General features: G+C 46.3%; 2 protein-coding genes across 2 annotated transcripts in view; both read right to left on the reverse strand.

Moving 5' to 3' along the window:
• Positions 1-14,610, reverse strand: part of TMC2 (transmembrane channel like 2) — a 71,984-nt gene extending 57,374 nt beyond the window's left edge. The window contains exons 1-3 of the mRNA XM_037811868.1: positions 14,577-14,610; positions 4,853-5,171; positions 1,980-2,132 (exon numbers count right to left, since the gene is read on the reverse strand). Of these exons, the coding sequence (XP_037667796.1) occupies positions 1,980-2,132; positions 4,853-5,171; positions 14,577-14,610 (506 nt within the window). The remainder of the gene's footprint in view (positions 1-1,979; positions 2,133-4,852; positions 5,172-14,576) is intronic.
• Positions 14,611-21,785: 7,175 nt separating this feature from the next.
• LOC119515563 (integrator complex subunit 6-like) lies at positions 21,786-24,492 on the reverse strand. Its single transcript, XM_037811624.1, has one exon. The coding sequence runs from the start codon at positions 24,432-24,434 to the stop codon at positions 22,068-22,070; it is 2,367 nt and encodes a 788-aa protein (XP_037667552.1). The 5' UTR covers positions 24,435-24,492; the 3' UTR covers positions 21,786-22,067.
• Between the last annotated feature and the right edge of the window lie 1,361 nt (positions 24,493-25,853).

Consider the following 25,853-nt stretch of genomic DNA (forward strand, 5'->3'; position numbering starts at 1 on the left):
GAGTGGAGGGACTCAGAGAGAGGAGACACGGAGGGAAGACAGTCCACTGCCTCAAGCTGCGCTAAGTGGTAACCTCTAGCTACAGGTGACTATTTAAGTTTACATTTAAATAAATTAAAATAAAACAAAACAAAATGAATAAAAATTCAGTTTCTCAGTTGCAGTAACCACACTTTAAGTCCTCAAGAGCCACAGGAAGCTACTGGCTACCATATTGGGCCGTGCAGGTGTAAAACATTTCCTTCATCACAGAGCTCTGTTGGCCAGAACCCTTGTCAGATTCTGCTCTGGAATCATGTAGCCAGAATCTTTGACATGAGGTCCCAAGTGTCAAGAGATGGCTGACAAATGGTTCTACATGATGAAGCATGAAGAGTGTGACTTGAGCAACAAGGAAATTCAGGGGTGAAAGGAGCCCGGGGAAACGGGCTTTATATAGAGGAAAGGGGAGAGGGCATGTCTTCCCCAACCCTGTGGCAGAAAAGTGAGGAAGGAGTTGGGGAAAGCAGTAATGTCGGAGGGGAAGTTTTTAGTGCAAAACCAGAAGTTAAGCCATCTGACTCCTGCCTTTGACCTCAAAACTCCAGTAGAGATTCAAGAATCATAAAATGCCTGGTGTGCCAGCGTCTCATATGGAAACCAGTGATGTAGCTGAGTTGAAGATAAAAGTGAGTGGCATGTCTTTGTTGCTCAGATGTGGCCCTCTCTCTCTCTCTAGGTAAGCCACCTCCGCAGGTGAACTCACTGCATGGGACCTGACTCCCAGGGGTGGAAATCTCCCTGGCAATACAGGATATGACTCCCAGAGATGAGCCTGGACCCAGCATCGTGAGATTGAGAACATCCTCTTGACCAAAAGGGAGATGCGAGATGAAACCATGTGAAGCTTCAGTGGCTTAGAGATTTCAAATGGAGTCGAGAGGTCACTCTGATGGACATTCTTACATACTACATAGATAACCCTCTTTAGGTTTTAATGTATTGATATAGCTAGAAGTAAATACCTGAAACTATCAAACTCCAACCCAGTGGCTGTGACTCTTGAAGACAAGTGTATAGCAATGTAGCTTACAGGGGGTGACAGTGTGATTGTGAAAACCCTGTGGATCACACTCCCTTTATCCAGCATATGGATGGATGAGTAGAAAATGGGGACAAGGACTAAATGAAAAATAGGGTGGGATGGGGGGAATGATTTGGGTGTTCCTTTTTACTTTTATTCTTTATTCTGATTCTTTCTGGTGTAAGGGAAATGTTCAAAACCAGATTGGGGTGATGAATGCATAACTATGTGATGGTACTGTGAACAGTTGATTATGCACTGTGGATGACTGTATGGTATGTGAATGTATCTCAATAAAACTGAATTTAATTAAAAAAAAAAGTGAGTGGCATGGGTTCGATGCATGTCAGCATTCACAGAACAATATTTGTCAAGCATCATTAAAAGCTTGGCCCAGTGTTAGGACTTAGGGATGTAAGATCAGCTAAAACTGACCCTCTCCCTGATCTTGTCTGTACAAATCATTACAAGCGTGAGGGTGCTACACATGGATACATTCTGGGTGCTTGAAGAACACAAGAAAGATATGTACTTGTTGATGTTGGGGGCCATGGAAAGCCTCCCGAGGAAGGGACAGGGTTGTGAGGGAGGCACAGAAGCCACCAGATGAGGTGGGGTATGGGGTAGAAAGGGCAGCCAAGCAATGGGAGGGTTTGGGTGTGGGCCTAACGCACTGTGAGTCTTCTTTCTCTCCCCAAGGCCCTGCTCCGTGCTGGCATGCAGCTGGGGCTCAAGGAGCAGTCTCGGCTCCTCCCAGCCTCACCTCTAACAGGGCTCCACCTCGGCACTGGGCTTGCACTGAGCAGAGGGGGACCAAAGCAGAGTGGGAGGCTGAATCCCTCTCCTTGTCAGGGCCCCTGGACACGCTGGGCCCTGCAGGGGTCGGGAGGCCCTGGTTGACCACCATCCTGCTCACCTGAGCTCCATAAGCTTCTTTGCCATGGGCCAGGGCTTGGTCCGCATGGTGGCAATGAGCTTCTTCTTTTCTTCCAGCTGTTCCAGGATCCTGGCCAGTTCCTCCTCCTGCAGAGACTCCCCGCCAGAGGCTATGGAGGCCAAGGAGGAAGATCTGGAGGCAGAGCCAGGGCAGATGCAAAGGAGAGTTGAAAAGGTGGTGAGTGTCCTCAGGTGCTCTGTGGAATGGGGAGAACCAGGCAGGCAAGACAGCTCTGACCATGGCCTTGCTCAGAAGCCATCAGTGACCCCAACAGCTTGTCAGAGCCCAAGGCAACAGGGAGGGCTGTGCCCCTCAACTCAGTTTCCACCAGTCCTCCCCACACATGACCCTTTAGCCCAGGGCCGTCCAAAGAAACACAACGTGAGCCACTTGTGATTTTAAATTTTCTGGTAGCCACGTTAAAAAGAATCATAATTTCAATAGTATTTTACTTAATCTCATATAAAAAATATTATAATTTCAACATGTAATTGATATAAAAATTTCTGAGATATTTACACTTCTTTCTGATCCCATGTCTTCAACATCTGGCGTTCATTTTTCACTCACGGCGCATCTCATTCAGACATTGTTTTTATTGGATATACTTGATCAGTATTTGGATTTTGTAAAATTTAAATTTAAAAAGGTAGAGTCACATATCCAAATGGTTCCACACACACTGAAAAGTCTTCCAATAACTGCATCAAGTACCCAGACATCATTTTCCTTTAATATTTGCATCTGCATTGACAAGACTTGTTTGCCTTTTTCAGAAGAAATGCTTTCTAAACTACATCTGTCAAGTTCAGTACTAACTGTTGTGCCAACTGAGTCATATTAACATCAAGTTAAATGAAATTCAATTAGAAATACAGCTCCTCGGTTGCGCTAGCCACATTCCAGTGGCTATCCAGTGGCTCTCGAATTGGACAGCACAGCTCTAGAGAACTTCCAGCTAGAAACCCTCCATGTGATGACTTCACCTTCTTGCAAATAATCCTTTGTGCTTAGCTGCCGCTTAATCCAACTTATTATGCTTGCTATTATGAGTCCCTCTCTGATAAAAATAGTGGCTCTAGCCTCTCAGCTGAGTTAGACAATGGCTGACAAGGTGGGTGAAGGAGGGGTTTGAGAAGGCAATGCTGAGCAGTCTTAGCAGGTTTCAAAAATAGAAATAATAGGATGTGGGCTTGGGTAACCATAGGTTTTAGAGACCAGTTTGCAGCAGCTCCTGTGAGCTTTAGCTTCTGATTAATTCCTGAGGAACAAAGGCGAGTCCTAGGATGGAAGTGGGGAGGAGGAGGTTCTAGCCCTTAAAATTTGGAAAGCCTAAAACAGAGGAATTTTTGGCCATACTTCAGGTACACCCCGTGATATGTGCCTTTGACTCTTTGCTAGGGTGTCCCTCATTTAGGGTGGGGAGTTAACATTCAGTCATTGCTTGTTCAAATTCCACCTGTACTTTAAAACCTTCTTGAAATGCTTACCTTCTCCAGGAAGAAACCCTGGATGCCCGGGCCACACGAATGCAGCACTCCAACAAATCCTTTCTGGTATACATGTTGCTTTCTGCCTTGATTTATGATTCTGGGGCCCATGTCTTATCTGACCTGCTAGACTGTTGGCATCTGGGCACAGGGACTGAGTCTTTTTCAACTCTCTATGCCCTACTATGGCACTCAATAAATACTTGCTGAAAGTTAAATGAAAGAATCCGTGCCTGTATCCCTTACTTTCTATCTGTCATTCAGACACCTGTGGTATGTTTAGGGTGGTGCAAACTCCCTCTAAAGTTCAGGAAACCCCAGGGTCCACCAAAGAAGTGTCTGAGTCCTCTTTAAATTTCTAAGGACACTGTTCATCCTTTACCTCTTCAGCTCATGTCCAGACAAAAGCCTTAACTGAGCCAGGGATGGCTGTCACCGTGACATAAGAAACCAATGGCCCCTTTTGAGGGCCTCATTTACCTCTCTGTAAAGGTGGAAAGGTGTAGTAGAACACCCAACCACAGGCGTAGGCACAGGTGATCTGGTTTGTGAGAACCCAGTGGGAAGGAGCATCAGCTTTGCCATAATCCTGACACCTCCAACAGTTTCAAAAGCCTTCCCATCCACCATCATGGGGGATTCTCAAAACATCCTGAGAAGCAAGTAGGGCAGGTATCATCCCCAAGGAGTGAAAGAAGAGAGAGAGAAAACTCACATCAACATTGGTGGCAGACACTGAAATCAAAATCTTGACTTTCTGATTCCATGTGCTGGTCTGTCCACTAACCCCTGGGTGCTAGTGCTAATTGGACAAAGGAGACAACAAATAAACAAAACTACAAAATCCTGGCATTTCAGAGCTGATAGATCCCATGATGAAAGTCTTCTGGACCAGTGCCACAATTCATAGAAGAGGAAACTGGTTCAGATGGGGAAAGTGGTTATTTAAGCCCTCCAATGATTCCTAAACCCAATTTTGTTCATTTCTCCCAGCTCCTCCCCCTCAAGAGCTGTGGTGAGTCACCAGTTGGAATTTGAGACTTGGGATCTTGTCCCGTCCCTACTGCCATGTCACCCACTCCCGACTCAGCGCTTCCATTTGCACCTGCCTTACATGAGACACTGGATCCCAGTGGCCGCTATGATGCTGATGGCCAGTGACTCTCCTCCCGATGCTGCCCCAGATGCTGAGCTCTGGGCAGTGGCAAAGGCAGGGAAGGGAAATGGAAACAGGAGGAAAGAGCAGGAGCTGCTGATTCACAAAGGCGGGGAGCACTGGCCCCTCATCGGGGGACGTTAGAAAGGCCCAGAGGGAGAGAGAAAACGCAGATGAAAACCCTTCTGATCACAGTCAAGACACACCTGTGTTTCTTCAGCTGGGTCCACTTTTCCTCCTTCCTTGGAACCTCCTTTTCCTTCTTTGGGGGTGCTCTCTGCTCCTTGAGGGAAGCCTTCCCTTCCCTCTTCTGCCTCCCCTCGCAGGCCCTCTCTGCCTTGCTCTGCTCGGCTGCCCCCAGCTCCTCTCGGCGTCTCCGGCGCTCTGCCGGCTTCCTCTGGGGAGACCCCGGGCGTGGGCTGCCTCTGGCCTGCTCCTTCGGGCACCGCTGGCCTCCGCGCCTGCCCGGCGTGCCCTGGGCTTTGGGGGTACGCTTCCTGGAGGGTCTCCTCGCGGACCCATCACCTGCAGGGGCAGGAAATGAACAGTTCTGGCCCCACCTGCATTGGCACCAGGAAAGTGTCCCCAGCTGTGAGAAATCAAAAGCCAAGATGCTTCTTGGCTTTTCAGGACGCCTTTGCCCTGTGATGAGATTTAATGTCTCCCTCCTCTGACCCTCTGGCACTTCCACACTCTTGCCTAAACTGCAGGCAGAGACCTAGGTACCGTCTTTCTTCTCCTGCTGGATTTGCAGTTCCTTGGAGTCAGAGCTGAGCCACCTGCCCACCCCCAATGCCAAGGCCAAACATGGGCCTCTGGCTGGTAAGGCTGGATGACTGAGGCAGGCAGGGCCCCTGGGGGACCATTCTTCAGGAGCTGTCCCTGATGTGCCCTCACCTGGCAGGAGGGAGATGACAGTGGGTGACAGCAGCCAAGCTAGTTCAGGTCCTATTTCTCAGCAGGGTTTTAAAAAGGTAACTTTATCACAATGACAGATGGTGTGGTTGAGCAGAATCTATTCTACAGTATGAACTTTTGCCCACAGTTTGCCCCGTGGCTGGCTTAAGCACAACTATCTGTATAGGCATTTACAAATCAAATGCAGGCAAAATTATGATGACGTTCTGGTGCTCATAACCAAGCTCTCTACCACTTATTAGCTGGGTGTCTTTGAGCAAGTCACTTAACCTCTGAGTCTCAGCTCATCTATAACAATGGGATGATAATACGCTATCATTAGCTTGTTAATAAACATAGATAGCACAGTGACTGACATCTGGGAATGGACATTGTTACATTGACATATTAGCCAGAAATAAGATCTTCATTTTTTTATTTGGACCTTGTGCCAGTTTGTATATATTATGTCCCCCAGAAAAAGCCATATCCTTTAATGCATTCTTCTAGGAGAAAACATATTAGTGTTAAGTTGGAACCTTTGGATTAGGTTGTGTCCATGGAGGTGTGACCCACCCAACTGTAGGTGATAACTCTGATTGGATAATTTCCATGGAGGCATGGCCCCATCCATTCAGCATGGGCCTTGGTTGGTTCACTGGAGCTATAAAAGCTCAGACAGAAGGAGCTCATAGCAAGCTGGAGCTGAGACAAACATTTTGAAGATGGCCATTGGAAGCTGATGCAGAAATTTTGGAGAACGCCATTTTGAAATGCAACCTGGGAACAAGCAGATGCTAGGCATGTGCCTTCCCAGCTAACAGAGGTTTTCCGGATGCCAATGGCCTTTTTCCAGTGAAGGTACCCTTTGTTGATGGACACTTTATGGCCTTAGGACTGTAACTGTGTAACCAAATAAACCCCCTTTTATAAAAGCCAATCCATTTCTGGTGTTTTGCATTCTGGCAGCATTAGCAAACTAGAATAGACCCAGACTGGTCTGCTTGAAAATCCCAGTTTTATCACTTATTAACTATCTGACCACAGATAAATTACTTAACTTCTTTGCACCTCAGTTTCCTCATGCATGAAATGGTGCTAAATATTCCTTTTTTCCTACATGGTTGGAAATGCTAATTAAAAACAGGAATAAAGGATCTAGCACATGGGAGACTCCAGAAAGACCCTTTCCCCTCTTGTGTCTCCAGCCTGCTTTGTCAGGTCTGTGCTCTGTTCATCTTTATTAGCACGGGCATGGCCTAGAATCAGAGCTGGCTACACTTGTTCTCGCTATCTACAGAAGCTCCCTGTTCAGGCTCTTCTGCCGTGAACAGGTGGATTTCCTCAACTGCATTGCTGGAGCACGAACTTCAGGCAGAGCGGAGTGGAGTTTTGCCACCTAACGTCCCCAGCAGCAGTCCTGTCTGTGGTGGCATCATGGGACATAGGGCCTCAGATCCTCAAATTCTTAACCTCCAGCAGACGGCCTCTGATCTAATCCTCGCCCAGCCTCCTAGGGCTGTGCCTGCAGAGGGCTTTCCTCTCTGCTTCTCTGACACTGAGGAGCAAGCCACCCTGTGAAAGAACAACCAAATCTGGTCAATTGTATGTGGGGCTGGATTTGGGCAGACTGAGCTTGGGATCTGGAGTCTGGATATCTGGGCCCAAGTCCCAGTTCTGCAGGTTGTTACCGAGGTAGCCCTGGAGAAGTAGCTTGTTCCCTCTGAGCCAGCTTACTCGTGGGCACTTCACTATGTGCTGTTGGTGGTCCCCTAGCTGCTGTGTGTGCTGGCTGCTAACAGCTCACAGCTGCTCCCTTTTTCAGAGCCCTGCTCTTGGCTGATAGGAGCAGCTTATTGGGAAATGCCTGGAAGTTTATGTCCCTCTTCTTTCCTCCAGTCAGCCCCAAGCCAATTACTAACCGATAGAGGGATACAAATCCCAGCCCTCTTGCCTCCAGGCCAGGCATTCATGTTCCAGAGTCCCCTGTGGGATCAGGTTGAGGCTAGAATCCAGTTGAACACACACCCTTGCTCAGCTCCTTCCTCTGCCTTGTCCTGTTTCCCTCACTCCCTTTCTCCTGAGAGCCTGCCCTCAGTAAATCAAATGCATGAGAATTCTCATCTTAGGCTCTGCTTCTAGGGAACCTGATCTACCTATAGGCTCCTACCTCAAAATGTGGTGGATAAATCCAACTGAGATAATGTGTGTGAAAGTGTAACGTAAGGTGGAGCATGCTGGATTTAGTGAACCGAATTTGAGTCGAGGTCTAAAGAGATACTACCTTAAGTTCTCTCCTTGGATCTCAGACTAGGATATCAGTAGCATATTCAAATGGACAAGATGCTTGCTTGACTTGGCAGAACAGAGTTGGCCAAGAACTCAAAGGAGATGCATTTGTCCTTTTATTCACTAATTCATTCACCCAAACAAAAACAGAATCCTTAACACCCAGATGGTAATGGAAACCACGGGAGAAGGTGGTTGTTTACTGAGCATTCCCTACTTCTCGTGGTCTCTGAGAAGAACCAGGGATTTGGAAGTGAATGGTCCCTGCCCTCGAAAGATCCCGGGCTAGTCTAGAAGACAGATTCATGTGGAGTTCACCAGAACAAACTTACCCGATTTCATTCCCTTTTGAAACTCCAAAATCAAATTCAAATTCAGATTTTCTTTTTTTTTCATCTCCCACATAGGTGAGGAGAATAGGAGTGGAGGAAAAAGCAATATTTAGAAGCTGGAAAGCAGAAAGATGAGTAATAACTGACTTGGTCCTAAGAGAACAAGATCCTAAGTCAGCAGTGGAAAAAGCTGAGAATCAACCAAATAAAGACTGCTGAGTCCTCAAGAGGCCCTGAAATTAGAGGCACCACATCCCTTTGGAGGTGGATTTGGGTAGAGGTTGCTAACCTAAAGAAAACTGTCTGGGAGCTGATCCCTAGATATCTTCTCTACCATAGGTTAACTCCCCTTCCCTCATCCCAGTGAATCCTGGATATTTATTCTCTGTGGGAAAAACAGAGTCTCTGTACTAGGGAATGCCAGGAACAGCTGAGGGTGGGAGAACAGGACTAAACATGAGGGATGAAGTTAACATGTAATGGATGTTGTGGACTCAGCCTGAATCCTCCACAAGGCTCCCAGGATGTTGGCAGCCAGGTCATCACCCTCCAACCAAGGGACTTGAAAGGTCTTTTCCAGAGGACGTGACCAGTCAAGGAGGGCTGACACTGTAGGTTCCCCAACAAAGGGCCCACTCAATCCCTTTATATTTAGGATGCCCTACTAGGAGCTTGGAGCTTCTAGGAGGCTTCTGTTTGTCATTCTTTATAATATCAGGAAACAATTGAAGGTCATAAGACTTCTGAGAAACAGCTTTAATATGAAAGTGATGAATAATTTTAAGACTCAGAGACTATGCTAAGAGAAGAAATATCCTTATAGAGATGAAAGAAGATATTGAATGAAGAAACAAGAATAGGATGCTATGAAAAGGAAACATTCAATGAAAAGAAAAGAGCTATTGGAAATTAAAACATGATAGTAGAAATAAAAACTTGGAGGGTTGGAAGATAAAGATGAGGAAATGTCACAAAAATAAAACAAAAAAGGCAAAGGCACATATTTTTAAAAGGATAAAAAATAAGAAAATATATCTTCTTATTTAAGTAAAAGGAATTGCAGAAAGAAAAACTGAGAAAAACAAGGCAAAGAAATCTTTCAGGAAGATTTCCCCAAAACTGAAGGAAATGACATGCTGGATTGAAAGGGCTAAGTGCTCAGTACAATTGATACAACAGATCCACATCAAGACACATAATCTTAAAATTTCAGAACACTGTGAATAACAAGGAGATTTCTGAAAGAAAAACTAAGTCACTTACAAAGGATCAGAAATCAGAATAGTTTTGGACTGTTCAAAAGAACACAGAAAGACAATGGAGCAAAGTCTTAGAAATTCTGAAGGAAAATGATTTCCAACCTAAATCTTATATCCAGCCAAACTAGTATTAAAGTAGGAAGGTAGAATAAAGTTATTTTCAGACATGTAAGGGCCACCTTGGCTTATATCCCACACAACCCTTCTCAGGAAGCTACTGGAAGATGTGCTCCATCAAAACAAAGGATTAAACCAAAAAGGAGGAAGATGAGAAATTTGGGAATGAGTAGGTCTAAAACAGAAGAAAGGTGGAGGAAGACTGCAGGATGACAACTTTTGCATCAGGCGTAGAGAACAATGAGGCCAGCCTAAAGCAGAGCATAAAGCTCTAGAAGAAACCACTTCAAGAAGACAAAATGGATAGAATTGTCAATACAAATGAACATACCAAGAAGATGTTTAAATCACTGGCAGGGAGTTTGGGTATGAATTATAAAATTATAAAAAAACAAAACATAAGACAATGATTATCTCCTGGGGGTGGGGGGTGGAGGTGGAAAGTTGGCAAGAAGGAAAAGGTGATCATAATTTACTAAATGACTCAGCTCTGAACAGCATATGTAGTCCTAAGAACTTAAACACTGAATGCTGATCTAGCCAAGTATAACATATAACTGTATTGGGAGGATGAGGTAAGATAGGACATGTGCTGGAGAGGGAGAGAGGAGGAAACAGAGAAAAATTGTCCTCTCCCACAGTAACGAATCAGCAGGTGACATTTAAAACAGACAAAATTGAGAGGTAGCATGCTATTTGGAGAGGTAGAGATAAATGTCAAGAGAAAAAAGCTGTAAGTGGTTGCCTCTGAAGAATGGAAAATAGTGTAGCAAGGTGCGGCCAGAAATTGCTGCAAGTCTTACAAACCTGTAGAACTCACTGACTCTTCCAACTATGTACATGATTAATTAATGAGAAGTGAAATTGTCTATACCCATACTCAGCCTGTCTACATTAATATGACTTTGTGTTATGTCTCTGTCTTCCTAGCATGACTTTATTTTTCTGGGAGTCTTCTACCCAGGCAAATAGCTTGGTTGTTCATTACAGGATTTTCCTGAAAGACCCACTGACTCATCAGTGGAAAGCATCGACAGATTGTGCTCCAAGATTCTTTGAATCCCTTGCCTCAACATCTTGGCCTTGCTGTTTTCACCATCCTGGACTGTTGTATTGTGATTCTTACCCAATCTCAATCAAGCCGGCACTTTGAAAGACCTGCCTTAAATCAAACTTCTACTTCTCAATAAATTCTAACCTTACCTTCCTTCCTCTGAGACATCATCAAAGCATTGCCCGTGGTAAGCAATAAACTCAGCTTTGTCTTATCTAGAGGTTGTGTTGGTGATATTTAGGGAGCAGTTTTTTTTTTTTTATTTGACAACAACTTAGATAAAAATTATTTTGTTTTTAAAAAGAAATAAATGTAGGCTAGAGAAAAAAGGACCATGGGAACACAGAGAAGTGATGAAATCTGGCTAGGATGGTTGGAAATGCTTCACAAAGAGCGGACGTTTACTCTGAGTCTTGGAGGATGAGGAGTTTGTCCAGAGAAGAGAGGGGTGGGTCTAGAGAGGGGAGTGTTGCGGTAGCCAGGGGAGTGGACTCTGAGCAGCGGGTACAGGAGTCTCAGGAACCCTGGTGGAAAGGCCAAGGGGTCTGGGGTATGTGTGGCCAAGACAGAGCCGAGTCTTGGGTATGTTCTGGTGCTGGGTGGGGGAGTGTGGAGAGAGAAGGTGGCCCAGAAAGCAGCCCATGCCCTTGGGGATCTTGGTTGGAATTTGAAGGGTGAAGGTCTGAAATTGGAGCACGTTTTATGGGGTGAGGTCTGCATTAAAGGATCACACCAGCAGGATGGAAGAAGTTGCTGTGGAGTAGGGACCCTGCACCCCAGTCACTGTGGGGTGGGCCCTGGGAGTGTGTTTGCTGTGGTTTCTCCACTTGTTGTGAAGGCAAAAAGAGGCATCGAGCATGGGTCTGACTCCACCATTAACAATCTCCATGTCTTTGGGACTCGGTTTCCTCAGCTGTAAATCGAGCCTCCTGGAACAGCTTTGCCCTTCTCAAACGATTACTGTGATCACTGCAGGGGACCGATGAGATAACTGGTGTGAACACATTGTAAAGTATCAAGTACTACTTACACATTCAAAGTATGTTACTTGTACGTGTGACAGGGTAGGTTTTCTTCGTCCACTCCCACCCTCACCCCTTTCTTTTTCTCCTCGCTCCCTATGAGAAGATCAAATAAAGAAAGACTACATAAGTGTAGTAATAACTCATCCAGGTTAGGAAGCCAGTTAGTATTGGCCAGTGAGAGGTGGGTTTGCCCTGCAGATGCTCTTCCCCATGGCTCTGAAAAGCATCAGCCCCCTCTGGGAGGTGGGAGGGAACCAGAAACAAATACCACCGCAGCCTTGACCCCTTCGAGGGTTTCTCCAGGACGGAGCTAGGTTCTCAGGGAAGGCAGAGAACACAAAATACTGAGGGTGTGAGCAAGCATTGCAGCTATAACTAAGGGGTTCATATGTTTTTCCCGAGCTATAATTCCTGTTGTAATGTCATTTCCCAAATAAATGGAACTCATGTGGAATGTGGAAAACAAGCCAGAACTTGCCCTTCATCCTATCCCAAACCTCTTCTGCACAGAAAACAAGCTGCTTTTTTGTTTTCTTTCAACCAGTGTTCAGTGGATTCCACACGATGCATAATTTAGAAGCTAGAAAGGCAGCTGCCACCCTAGGAAGACCTCCAGGCCTGGCATGCCTGCTCGTAGACATAACAGGCTCCTCTCACTCATGCACCTGACTCAAGTCAGAGAATTCATGGAACAAAAAATAGGCCAGGGAGAAGCTGGGAAGGGCCCAGAGCCCGGCTCACTCTCCGACTCAGGATCTTAATAGCTAAGCATATTTACCAAATGATAACAGGATAAGGAAGAGTTCTGACCCTTCTTTTCAACTAATGGAATAGCAAATTGTTATTATTTTTTTTTTTTTGATAAAGGAACTTAATATTAGTAGCATTTCCCCCCTCCTTGTAGAATATAAGCTGAAGGAACAGGAATCAGGTCTTTCTGGAATTGGGTTTCAGTAAATTTAATGGATTTCCAATATTTAACTTCACTGCATTTCTTGATGGTTTGGATCCCTGTAAAGAAAATCCTGACCCTTTTTCTGTGGGGAAAGAAGAATGGGCTGTGTGGGCATATTTCAGTGGGAGGAAGGTTTGAGTTTTAGGCAGAAGGGTCTTCAGTTCTGCTCAGGAGCTACTTGCCCATAGAAGTTAATCTCGTAAGGCCCAGCCCCTTCAGCTGGGGTGGGGGCACCCAGGTTGGGTGCAGAAGGGACAGCAACTGGGAGCCAACACGGGGAGTGGAATGTGGAACGGCAGCCCCGAGCAGCCACAGGCCCCGTCCCCTCTGAGGAAGGGGTTTCTCATCTAGCCACATTGGGGTGCAGCACACTTGTCTCTCTCTCATGTCTTTGGAAGGAGGTAAGGACAGGCCTAGGAAGGTGGGGGTCAGGGGTGAAGAAGAGGGACAGAGACCAAGGGGCAGCTCCTGAGAGCTGGAGAGCCAAGGGGGCAGGAAGGAGCACTGAGATGCCAGGAGGGCACACAGAGCCCTTTCCTCCTGCTAAGAGCCTGGCTCCTTTGGGCCTCTTGCTCTTGGGTCTGTCCCCTGGTCAGGGAGCTGCCTCACCAAGGACTCAGTACCTGATAATGGAGAGCAGAGGGTGACAAGAAGGGAACAGCTTGGCAGAGGAGGCAGATGAGGTGGATCCTGGGGCTAGTACACCAGGGTGGGGCCAGGACAGACCCTCCCTCTCACAATGGGGTGGGGGGATCTCTTCCAATCCCCAAGAGCCCATCACTCTGAGATTCTGCTTCCTTGCCTATAAGTGGGGTGCAGGACCTGGGGTCCCACACTGCCTGGGATGTGAGGAGGAGAAAATGGGATCATATCTATAACATGTTTTGTGAAATGAAGGGTGGGGTGCCCAGCCTGAAGGTAAGGCTTCTGCCCCCTCTCCTCATCACAGCTGAGGGTCCCCTCTCTGGCCTGTGGCTTCTCTGGGTTCTCCAGCTTTTTCTGTGGCAGCCCAGCCTCCTCCCTCACAAGCCCATTTGCCCAATGGGGAGGTGACTGAGAATTCATTTATTGCTGGTTCTTTAGGGGCTTGAACATGCACCCTGTGGAGTGGGTGGCCTGGGTGGAATCCTGGCTGCACCAGGGGACCAGCTGCTGGATGCGCTTCCTGCCTGCTTGGTCTGGTCAACGTCTGCTGCCTGTCAAGGCTCATCTCACAGTGCCACTGACCACAGGACCCCTGACACCCAGGCCTGAGCCACAGGCCCTCTCTGCACAGCACGCAGGCCTCTGCGCCCTCCCCAATTACACTGTCTGCCTTTCCGGAGGGCTCAATGCTTCCCGTTGAATGAGAGGGAGAGAGGGAGGGAAAGAAGAGGAAGATGAGAGAGAAACATGGGACAGGAGGCTGGTATGGCCAGGCTGAGGCTGCGGGGAGCCGGGCACTGTGGGTTTCCCTGGAACACTCCCCTCAGTTACCTGTGCCCAGAGCGCTGCTGCTCGCCCGCCCTCTCATTGCACACCAAGCTGGAAGAGATGGGGACTGGGATAAAGGGCTGACTTCTGACAAGTGCTCCCTCCTGCACTACCCCCACTTCCCTGGAGGAACCTCAGACTGGAGCCCGGCTCCGACGATTCTACTCGGCAAGCTTGCGAGTTCCCTGATGGAAAGGTCATCAGGCCAGAGTATCACAACTCCCTCTCCAGCGGCAGACAGACAGGCCCAGGAATCTGCTGCGGGCACTGCTAAGGCAGCCGAGGCTGAAAGAGCCTGGCGGGCTCTGAGAAATGTGTGGTCCATGCTGTTGTTAATCCCTCCAATAGTCCTGCAAGAAAGCAGCGATCCTCTCACTCACACAGATGAGGCACAGAAAAGCTGACTAACCAGGCTGAGGTCACACAGCCAGCAAATGGCAGGCCCTGAATGCAAACCCAGGTCCCTGTGCTTCACAAGATCTCATCTGCCTGCTGCTGCTCCCCCTAGGAGATGAGGATGTGAACTCACCTTCCTGCTCCGGGACCTTCAACTGGCTGCTCATGGTGAGCAGGGCTCCCACGCGGGCTCACACAGTCTGCTCCTGCACGCCTGCCTCCAGCCAGGGGTGCCTTCCCGCCCTCATGCCGGCTGGCCTCCCTTCCTGGGCTCCGACGGCGGCCCGGGCTCCTTGGCCTGCTTGAGACCGAATGTGGAGGAGGGTAAAGTTTGGGAGAGAGGAAGGGATGGGAGGCGGCGAGTTCCTGGGCCTGCCTCGGCCCATCAATCCCGCCACACACTCCTCTGCTCAAGTTTCCAGCAAAGAAGCTGCGAATCTCATGTTTCAGGCATCATTTACACACGAAGGGGCCCCGGAGGGGCCAGAAGCTGCAGCTTACCTCCAGGCAAGGATGCCCCCAGTGCTCCGGCCCGGGGACACGTGAGGAGCAGGAGGGTGGCACAGCTGAGCTCTTTCCTCCTGCCTGGAGCCCTGAGTGGGTGTAGGCCTAGGGAAGTGGCAGTATGTTTGTGTAGATTATCACCTGGGGCTTTGGTTTAAAATGCAGATTCCCAGGATTAACATGTGAATTAATATGTTAATCAACGAGGGAATTAACATGTTTTGTTAACAGGTGCTCGCAGGGCACCTGTTCTCCAAATTCTGATGAACTTCTCTGCTCAGCCCACCTGCTCCCTGCTGGGTAGCTCCTCCCACTGCTGCCTGGTTTCAGAGAGGGTGGATTTAGCAGCTTTGAAAACCATCAGCAGAGCTTCAGAGGGACCGTCTAAAAGGCCTCCGATTGCAGGGCTCTTAACTTGGGACCCCTGGATCCTCGAGCATCACAGATAGAATTTTGTGGGTCTGCGAGCAGGGATGGGGAAAACATCACATCTTCATTTTCCCTGACCTATAACTGAAAATTAGCATGTCCTTCTGTGTCAGTTTGAATGTATTATGTCCCCCAAACGCCATTATATTTGATGTAATTTTGTATGGGCAGACGTTATCAGGGTTGATCAGATTGTAATTCTTTGAGTGTTTCTTTGGAATGCACCCCACCCAGCTATGGGTGATGACTCTAACTGGATAATTTCCATGGAGGTGTTGCTCAACCCATCCAGGGTGGGTTTAAGTTCATCAGTGGAGCCATGTAAATGAGCTGACATAACAGAAGGAACTCAGTGAGTGCAGCTGGGAGTGATGCTTTGAAGAGGAGCAAGCTTGCTAGAGAGGAGCGTCCTGGGAGAAAGCCGTTTTGAGGCCAGAGCTTTGGAGCGGATGCCAGCTGCCTTCCTAGCTAGCAGAGGTTCTCCGGACGCCATTGGCCATCCTCCAGTGAAGGTACCCGATTGCTGAGGTGTTACTTTGGACGTTTTGTGGCCTTAAGACTGTAACTGTGTAGCGAAATAAACCCCCGTTTTATAAAACCCGATCCATCTCTGGTGTTTTGCATTCTGCAGCATTAGCAAACTAGGACACCTTCCATTATGAATGGAGACAACAGTGTGTGATTTTTTTCCCAATAGAAGACACAGATATTTTCTTATCCTCTAAGTCTGTTGGGGACATCTGAAAATACCATCTATGCTTATCACTCCTTCAAAATTATGGTAGCTCTGCCACTAGAACTTGTTATTCATTAGGAAGCACAGTGTCATTATGACAGATTTCTAAAAATATTTTCATAACTATTTCAAAATAAAGGGGGCGAAAGAGCTGCCATATGGGGTAGGGTCTGAAATGCACACATGACAGCTCAGCACAAGCTTTGAAAATTTTCTCTTTGCACCTCACCTTACTCTGTTCCAACTGGTTCCTGCAGCTCCTGCCCACCCCGGGGTGGGGTGGGGGGGTTCAGCTAGCCCCTCTCCCAGCCATGGCAACCCCACTGCAGCGTCAGGCTGACTGTGTGGCACATTCAAGTGCTGGCAGCAACTGGGCTGGCCTTGCCCAGAGGAATGGGGCACTAGCTTCCTGATAAGGGTGATCCCAACCCTCTCCCCTGATGAGTGAGGAACCTCTCAGCAAATGCTTTGCCCTGTTCTTCCTCCTCCTCTGTTGTCTGAGGAGGAGGAAGGCTGAGTCTCTGGAGGGAAATTTCCTCAGGTGCCACCACTTGCCCTATCTGCACTGTGGAATGCACCACTTCTCCTCTTTCCATAGAGGATAACAGGGCCAAACTCTGTTCTAGCACTGGGGATTCATCAGTGAATAAAACTGAGACTCTTGCCCTTGGGGGGGTGGATGGGGGACAGTTGTGTCCTTCCTTGTAAGGAGGCTAGTTTTAGACCTTAGTGTCTGAAGGAATTTAGAAATTTCTTTTCTCTCATGACATAACCTGCTTTCCACAACTATTGCTGTGGAATTAAAAATCCAAGTTTGGACATCAAAAGCTGAACACTGAGTGTTTCGCTTTTTGCTCTGTGTACCACTTATATCACTTCCAGTGTTTCCTGAGGTAAAGAGTGAGAAGGTCTCCTATCAGGGAGTGTGAAGAAGAAAACCATTTTGGTATTTTGAAGTGATTGTCCAATGTGATCATGTGCGTTGTACATTATTCTGTGCTAGGTCCTGTTCTCGGTGCTTCCATGGAAGGCCCCCCTATCCCTCACAATAGCCTGGTGACTGGTGTTGCTGCCTCCATTTTTTCAGAGGGAGAAACTGAAAAAAAAAAATGCAGAGCCCTCATGTCTCCTGGGCAGGTCTGTGATGAGACATTAAGAGTCGTGAGATGCGGCTTCAACTTGGGTTGACCCTTAAATCTCGGAGTGATGTTGGGAAGGTCGTCTGACCTCTGGGCCTTGGTTTCCTTGTTGTTCGGGGATAGACTCTAAGTGGGCACTGTTGGTCTCCTTGCCAAGATCCCCTTTAAGGACAGGTGCCCCATCCCCCAGCTTCTGGGAGTGTCGGTGGCTACAGGCTCATGGTTGGCACCTTCTGTGAGAACTACCCTTGACTGAATGGGAGCCGCTGAGCCTGAGGTAACCGCACCACACTCCTGGGTCAGCCTGTAGCTACTGACTGACCGATATGGAGGTAGAAAAGCCTGGCCTCTGCCAAAAGGGAGGTGTTCCAGTTTGCTAATGCTGCCAAAATACCAGAAATGGAATGGCTTTTATAAAGGGGATTTATTAGGTTACAAATTTATAGTTCTAAGTCCAAAAAAGTATCCAAACTAAGGCATCAACAAGAGGATACCGTCACTGAAGAATGGCCAGTAGCTTCCAGAACACCTCTGTGAGCTGGGAAGGCATGTGTCTGGCATCTGCTTCTCCTGGGTTGTGTTTCAGCTCGTCTCTCATCTCCTGTGCATTCTTGGTTCTTTCTCCCAGGGTGTTTCTCTCTAAGCATCTGGGGGTCCTCCCTTAGCTTCTCTGGGGCAAACTGTGGGCTTCATCTCTTAGCTTAGCATCTCCAAACGTTCTTCTATTCTCATCTCCAAGCATCTCTAAGTGTCTGTGCCTGTGTTGGCTCCTGAGCTCTCTTAAGTACCCAGTGAACCAATCAAGACCCACCCTGAATGGGTGGGACCACACCTCCATGGAAATACTCTAATCAAAATTTCCACCCTGATCAACAGACTTATAAGTCTGCCCCCACAAGAGGGCATTAAAGAACATGGATTTTGTGGGGGACATAATAGATTCAAACCAGCACAGGAGGGGACTGTATTTTGGTGTCATTCATGTTTCAGAGCTCCCATGGGATCAGGCTGGAGCTCAAAACTCCAGAGGAGACCACACCCTTGCTTAGCTCCTTCCTCAGCCCTGTTTCACTTCTTTCACTCCCTTCTTCCTCAGAGCTCTTCTCCAATAAATCACGTGTACCTAAATACTCTTTCAGGGACCAGGCTAAGTGTTGCTTTTTCTAGACTAGAGGGCAAGTGCCCTACATCCTCCTGTGGCAGGCTGGGGCATGAACTGGGGAGCAAGGCTGGTGGGGGTGGAGGGCCCAGGGGAGACAGAGGGCAGGGACCAGGATGCACACTCAGACCAAGGGGGTCAGAGAAGGGGGTGGGACAGGCCTGAGCATCCCTGGGCTGCCTCATTTGCTTGGAGTCAAGGTGTACCTCTGGACCAAAACATAATGGTTTTATAGCATGTCTGCCACCAAGGGCTCTCATACCATAGGCCAGGATTCTATTGCCTTCTCCCTAATCCTCATCCACCCCTGAGTGTTACATAATTTGTAGGGCCAATGCAAAATGAAAATGTAGGTCCTCTTGTTCAAAAGGAAGGAAAAAAATGCCATTAGGGGTACTAAAATATAAAGTGTGCTTTCTGCTATTTAATGTAATTTTAAGGAAAAAAAGCATTTAATTATTAGCATGAAGTTTTCTGTTCACCTTTATACTGAGCAATGACAGTTTTAAATGCAAGTGTGAGAGCATTTAATTCACATGTGGCCTCACCGAAATTACACAATTTGTATTTTGTAACTCATACATGCATTTGTATTTAGTTCTTGCCAGAGCAGTGGAGATGCTGCACAAACTAAATCAACTGTTTTTTTTTATTTCACGTTTTGATTCCTGCACATTCTACCAACCATTCCTGCCTTCTGCATACTCATGAGTAAGGAAGGACTGAAAAAACAAAGAAACTCTGGGTTGCCCTCTCTCTCCCTCTCCTTCTCCGTCATCATTTTCAGCCTAAGTGGCTGGCTAATTCAGGGAAGTAACATAATCAATACAAAAGGATCTGGTGGGCTTCTTGATCGTCCATGTTTGTGGGAACACCAAAACATGCTCTCTGTAATCAAAGAAACATCTGGTTTGAATAGAAAGCTTGGCCTCTCGGAGCTGTCAGCATCGCACTAAGTCACAGACAGAACACACCTCATACTCACATACTCACTTTGAGTCTCACTGAGCTCCCATGCATCCTGGGTTCACCGTAAGCATGTGCTCATGGGCATCACATACAGGATATGCCAGTGGGATGGCACAGTGCTCATGTCCCCTCTGCTCACCCACATGCTCCATCATCCCATCGGACTTCACTTACAAAACACAAGTTCTAAGATAAAATTATTACGAATTGCAAGACAGTGACAGCACAACATTAAACCAAGTGTTGAGCTTGGAGCCACAGGCAACTACATAGGTCACACAACCATGAAGTCCACCCCAGAGATATCAATAAAAATGGGGATTTATCCATCCCTTCCGTCCTGCCAGGCACTTCCCAAGCCTTTTTCCTTTTCTTTCATTCTGCTTAACATAAGACTTGAGTTAATTAGTACTTGAGTTGCATTTATGGGACATTCAACTCAACATAGATAAACCTTGCTCTGAAGGATAATAATATTGGAGTGGTGTGTTCTAATATTTTATCAGGATGGTGATGGTTCCTATTGCTAGGGTGTAAGGATGGTGAGCTCTCTTTCGTGGGTATGGCTTGCTTAGAGAAAATAAAACCCAGATAACAACAAAAATCACATGTAAAATCTCAACCAAAAGTCAGGGTGATCAAATCCAGTTGTGCTTTAGTCACAAAAGCCCTTGTAAATGGGGAAGTGACTCGGAGCAATTTTAAAAAGTATATCTATTTAATTAGCTATGGGTATCTGCTTACAAAACATCCAGTATCACTCACAGAATGTTGCAAACCAGCACAATGGAGAGGATCCTGTTACAGTGAAGGTTGCAGCCTATCGGGCTAATGTGAGCCAGTGCTATGGCAAGGCTGTGGCACCCCACCAACCCCCACAGCAGAGCTCACCGCTGGGGTGGTTCGTGGTGCAGGGCTGCAGGAAGGTCATGGAGATCTGGTGGGTAGGAACATATTTCTGCAGGCTTTTTGGCATGTATGGTGAACAGGGTGGTTTTAAGGCTCTTTTGGGTAGGGTTTTATTCCCTCGACCTTTCTTGATCAGCACTGAAGGTGGGGCAGAGGGTTCTCACCTGTGAAGAAGGGCTGGGGTTGTCCATGCCATTTTAAAAATTTATTTATTTTTATTTTTTAAATGCAATTTTATTGAGATATAGTCACACACCATACAAATCATTCAAAGTATACAATTACTGGCTCACATATCATCACATAGTTGTGCATACATCCCCATGATTAAATTTAGAACATTTTCAATTTTCCAGAAAATAAAAAGAAAAAAGAAAACCCAAATCCTCCCATAACCCTTAGTACCCCCGATTAATGGCCCATAGTTTTGGTGTGGTACATTTGTTACTGTTGATGAAAGAGTATTAAAATATTACTGTTAACTATAGTCCATAGTTTGTAATAGGTATATTTTTTTCCCCATAGACCTTTCTATTATTAAATCCTTGTAACAGTGTCACACATTTGCTCTAATTCATGAAAGAACTTTTTTATATTGGTACAGATAAACACGGACGTTGTCCACCACAAGATTCACTGTTATATATTCCCATGTCTTAACCTCCAGCTTTCCTTCTGGTGACAGACACGACTCTAAACTTCCCCCTTCCACCACATTCACACATAATTCAGCACTGTTAATTATTTTCACAATAATGTGCTACCATCACCTCTGTTAACTTCCAAAAGTTTTTTCAACCTAAACATTCTGCACTTATTAAACAATTGCTCCCCATTCTTTAGCCTCATTCTATATCCTGGTAACCTATATTCTATAGTTTATGTCTATGAATTTACATATTATAATTAGTTCATATCAGTGAGATCATACAATATTTGTCCTTTTGTGTCTGACTTATTTCACTTAACATAATGTCCTCAAGGTTCAACCATGTTGTCGCGTGCTTCAGGACTTCATTCCTTCCTACTGCTGAATAATATTCCATCATATTGTTTATATACCACATATTGTTTATCCATTCATCTGTTGATGGACACTTGGGTTGCTTCCATCTTTTGGCAATTGTGAATAATGCCGCTATGAACACTGGTGTGTAAACCATGGATTTTTTTTTTTTTAAATAGAGCATTTATTGATGGAATAACAATAAATATTCTTCAAAATACATTTGTACAACTTACAATAATATATCCAAATATAACTGTATATACAAAACATTACCTAGTTTTAATGTATGTGCTTTTTTCCCCCAAAATTACAAAGTAACTTCTTTTTTATTTATTTTTTTGGCAAAGTTCAACCTTAATAGAGGTGACAATTTTAAAGGTTGGTTTAAGAAAATAGAACCTGAGGGAAATTGACATGCAAGAGTCAATGACAAGCAAGAGATTTGGAGGAATATTTTTAGTTTGTTAAATAAAAATGTTTTTTAGAGTGATACTTTTCACATTACAAAAATAAACCAAAATGAAGAAAAGGTCACTGTAAAATGATGGAAAAAAGATCTGTAGACTTGCTTTCAGTATCTCAAATAACCAACAATGCATGTCAAAAAAAGAATGCAAGATCACAACAGTCTTGTATTTACTTTGTATTTGGAGAAGACAGTGAAATTAATGGCCACATTCTATTTTCTTTTAATTGCTATTAATGTGATTGATCTGATTGGCTCTTCGATGGATTTCATCCAAGAAGTTCTCCAGTTGTTCTATTAGCATTCATTTTTTAAACTTTGATGCTTCTTTAATGACATTTTGTAAAAATATTAGTCTTGTTTGTAAGCTGCCTTGCACGTGCTTCAGTAAAGTGAAGATTCTTTCATATTTTCTTCCTGGCTTTTGGATCTCTTTCATTATTTGTGCTTTTAATTCAGTGTTGACCTCTTCATGGCTTCTGCAATGCATCAATTTCTTTCCTTTGTTGAGTGAAGATGCTGGTATATTCTCTTCAGCACATTGTTGTTTATCTCGTGGTTCCTCATGATTTTCTAAATATCCACCACCACCAAGGTCATTAGTTCCTAAATGGTCATGACCAACAGCCTCGGTGTGATTGGTTGGTCGCTCCAGTAAACTGGCTGGAGAAGAGGATGTTGACAATTCAGTATCCAAAGCATTTGGGGTAATGTCCGGTGAAAGTTGGTCTGCAACATGATTTTCAACCACATCATCCATTGTTGAATCATTAGTGGTTTCTGAAATCTTATGAAGAGGAAGGGGTTTAATAAGATCTGGCTGTGCTTGAGTCACAGGTACAGGTGGTCCTTTTCCTCCAATGTGATTGTTCACAACAGGGTTCTGCTGTCTGCCTCTGAGTAGCGGAGACATACACCGACATCTTTTGGGTATCCCTTGCATATTTGGTTCTCCAGGCCGCTTATGTTTATTTTGAGGTCCAGCCACAAATTCATCTGCTTCATCTATCATCATACCCTTTTTATCCAGCTTAAAGGGGTTCCCAAATGTATGCAATCTTCGAGGCTGATCAGGATTGAGTTCTCTTAGTGGAGAAGGGACTTGCTTGAGGTATTCTTGGTAATTCCCCATCTGTGCTATGGGAACACTGTGCACTTGGTCTTCATCCTGTCCTTTAAGAAATTTGCGGGTGCTCTTCAAAAGATTAGATCTCATTTTCGTTAAGTGATCCAAAAGATTCCGTCTTGGTATGTCATAAGCATTTCTAAATGTCTGTGGTTTCAAATCCTTATTCAGCAGAGCCACCTGGAAACCAGTGTACTCCTTCATATTAAGATCTAGCAGTCTGTGAGGAACATCCTCTGAGATTCCCTGGAGCAGCTGTTGAAAATCTTTCCTGTAAGCCATTGATAAACCATGTGATCGGCTATGGACTTTAATTCCAGTTTCCTGTACTACCTTTTTGCCTACAGATCCGATGACTCTATCAGATTCTATTTTGGCCTGCTGACTCAACTTTTTGAGGTATGAAATGACACTGTAACTAAGTCCATATTCCATACTGTCTGCTATTAGGTTAGGTGCACCCATCATTCTACCAGCTTTCTTCAAGAGCCCAAGATAGTAGGGAGGCATCGTCTTCAAATAACTTTCAAATGACTGTCTCCATTTCAGTGTTGGTTTTGCTTCATGTACTTTAAACAAGTCATCTAAGAGGGGAAGAAGGACTGGATAATTGCAAGGCATCACAAATAAGTTGACACGGTTCAGTGCTGTGCTGGCTTTCAAGTAACCAAAAGGATGGCCAAGTTCACTATACTTTGCACTACTGCTCACATACACCTGCCAACATGTTTGAGGAGATTTCCTTTCCAGGATAAATTGAGTCAGTGGTGAAGGTTCCAACTCATATTTGTCAAAAGGCAATCTGTCAATAACCATTGGTTCACAGTCTGTACAGGAGAACTTCACTATAGGATGAGACGTACGAGGTGGTAGTGTTGGAGAATTCTGATCTGGCCAAAAAGATTCTGGAACAGGCCAGTGACCTATAGGAACCCCCGTTTTAGGATTTGGTCTGACATATATGAGCTTGTGACAACTATGCCAAGGCTGAGATCCAAAAGGCCTTGATACATCTGGCTGCCCATGTTCTACAGGAGAAGGATCTGGTCCTGCTTTTTCAAAGTTTATCACCACCCCACTCTGCACCTTTTGCACCAAGGACTCCAGACACTGATTCAGCATTCTTGGAGAACATACAGAGTATGAGCGGCCTCCTGTCACTTCACACATGGGTGTGATGGCAGAGTCGTCTAAAGGTACCCTGGTCAGCTGCTCTGACTCGACCGACATGGTGCCAGGCAGCCGCAGCACTAGCGCAAACAGTCTCTGATCCCAGCGAAATGGCTCCTTGGTCAATTCACTTCCAGGCAAAGGAGAATTAAGAGGTAAATGGAACTCATCCTGGACTCCACTGGTAGTAGTCAACTTGCTCCCATCAGTAATTGTAATAATTATTGCTGGCTCCAAGAAAAAAGGGTTTCTTCCATGCCCATAGTTGTCTATGCCAGTTACTAATCTATTTAAATTTAACAAATCAAAAGCTGTCCTTAGGGATTGGCCAAGAGTCGTAAGTCCTTCAGCCGGAAGGTTTTTCAGTTCATTCATAAACGTTGCATGGTTCTCTTTCCATCCAGCCTTGATGGCATAGGGCGGCTCTTCGAAAGTGACCAGCATGTACCTGTCTCCGCGGCTGGCAGGGTCCCGGGCGCGGAGCTGCGGGAGAGCGGGAAGGAAGCACGCAGGCCGGAGGGTCCCCCGCCGCATCTCCCCCCCTCCCCAGTACCGCACACGCAGCGCCCCCCCCCAAACACGCCGCCCCCACACCCCAAGGGCCCCGCACCCCGCCCGCGGCCGAGCCCCGCTCCCAGCGCCCGCCGCCCGCCCGAGCGGTGGGGGAGGGGCCCCGCGGCTCCCCTAACCATGGATTTTTTTTGTTTTGTTTTTTGCTTGCCTCTTTCTCCACCATCCCAGGAGAGGCAGAGCCAGGAATAGAAAAGTTGGGGGCCAAGATTCAGGAGCAATTTTACTTCCGCCAATAGGAGATAAGGAGCATTAATAATTGGAAATGCTCCTCACAAGAGAATGTGTTAAATGAGTAAATCAAATTCTATTTGTGGATGTCACCTAAGTCACACGTGGGCTTAAAACCCTCTTCAGCCCTCTACAGGACAATGGGAAAGACACCGAAGATTTCTATGTTTCCGTTTATTCATTTGTAAGGTGGAGGTAATTCTGATATGACTCCTGCAAGGGTCCTTTGGGGATTGCGTGAGCCAATGGGGCTATAACCCGAGTACCCCCAAGCCCTGAAGAGTGAGGAGGGGTATCTGGGTTACCCTGGCCACCCTGCACTAGGAATTCCTGCTCACTGCCACTTTGCTCACAGACCCAGGGCTTCTTGGCCCCACTCTTACTAGTGCACAGATCAGCTCCTCTTCTGCTCCTCTGTGTACCCGGGAGCAGGAAGGTCACAGTCACCCTGTTGGCTGTCCCATCTCTGGCCTCTGCTGTGCTCTCTCCTATTTGGCTCTAGGGGGGGAATGGCATCTTCATCTCTATTCCACAAAGCAGCACTAACCCCAGGTTGTGGTGTGTAATGATCATCATCAACAATTTGCCAATCATCCGGGGTGGGGGTGGAAGTGGGGTGGGTTATTGCACAGCCCAGAGAAGAAAATACCAAAGTATGGACTACTGAATGGCTTTAAATTTCTTAGCCACTTCTGCTCCAGGTAACACCCTCTCCCCTCTTTGGCTGTTTTGAATTCCATCTGCCCACCTGCCGCTTTGTTTCTAGAGCTCCCCTTTCCTAGCAAGGCACAGTTCATCTTAGAAACTAGATCAGAATATTCACGTAGGCACTTTGGGGTGGAGAAGGACTTTTCTGATCCCAAGATTCCCCTTGCTTTGAGATTCCTGGGAAACTGCCAGCCCTATGGTTGGAATGGTGAGCGACCAGAGCAAAGGGAGCTAGAAAGGAGGCAGTACATTTGTAAGCAAGCTAAGAATCAGATATTCCCCTCC

Source organism: Choloepus didactylus, chromosome 19, assembly GCF_015220235.1.
Source record: "Choloepus didactylus isolate mChoDid1 chromosome 19, mChoDid1.pri, whole genome shotgun sequence".
Classification (NCBI taxonomy): domain Eukaryota; kingdom Metazoa; phylum Chordata; class Mammalia; order Pilosa; family Megalonychidae; genus Choloepus; species Choloepus didactylus.

Excerpts from the sequence above, each read along its gene's own strand:
- LOC119515563 (XM_037811624.1), bottom strand. The coding sequence starts at position 24,434 with ATGAATGAACTGAAAAACCTTCCGGCTGAAGGACTTACGACTCTTGGC.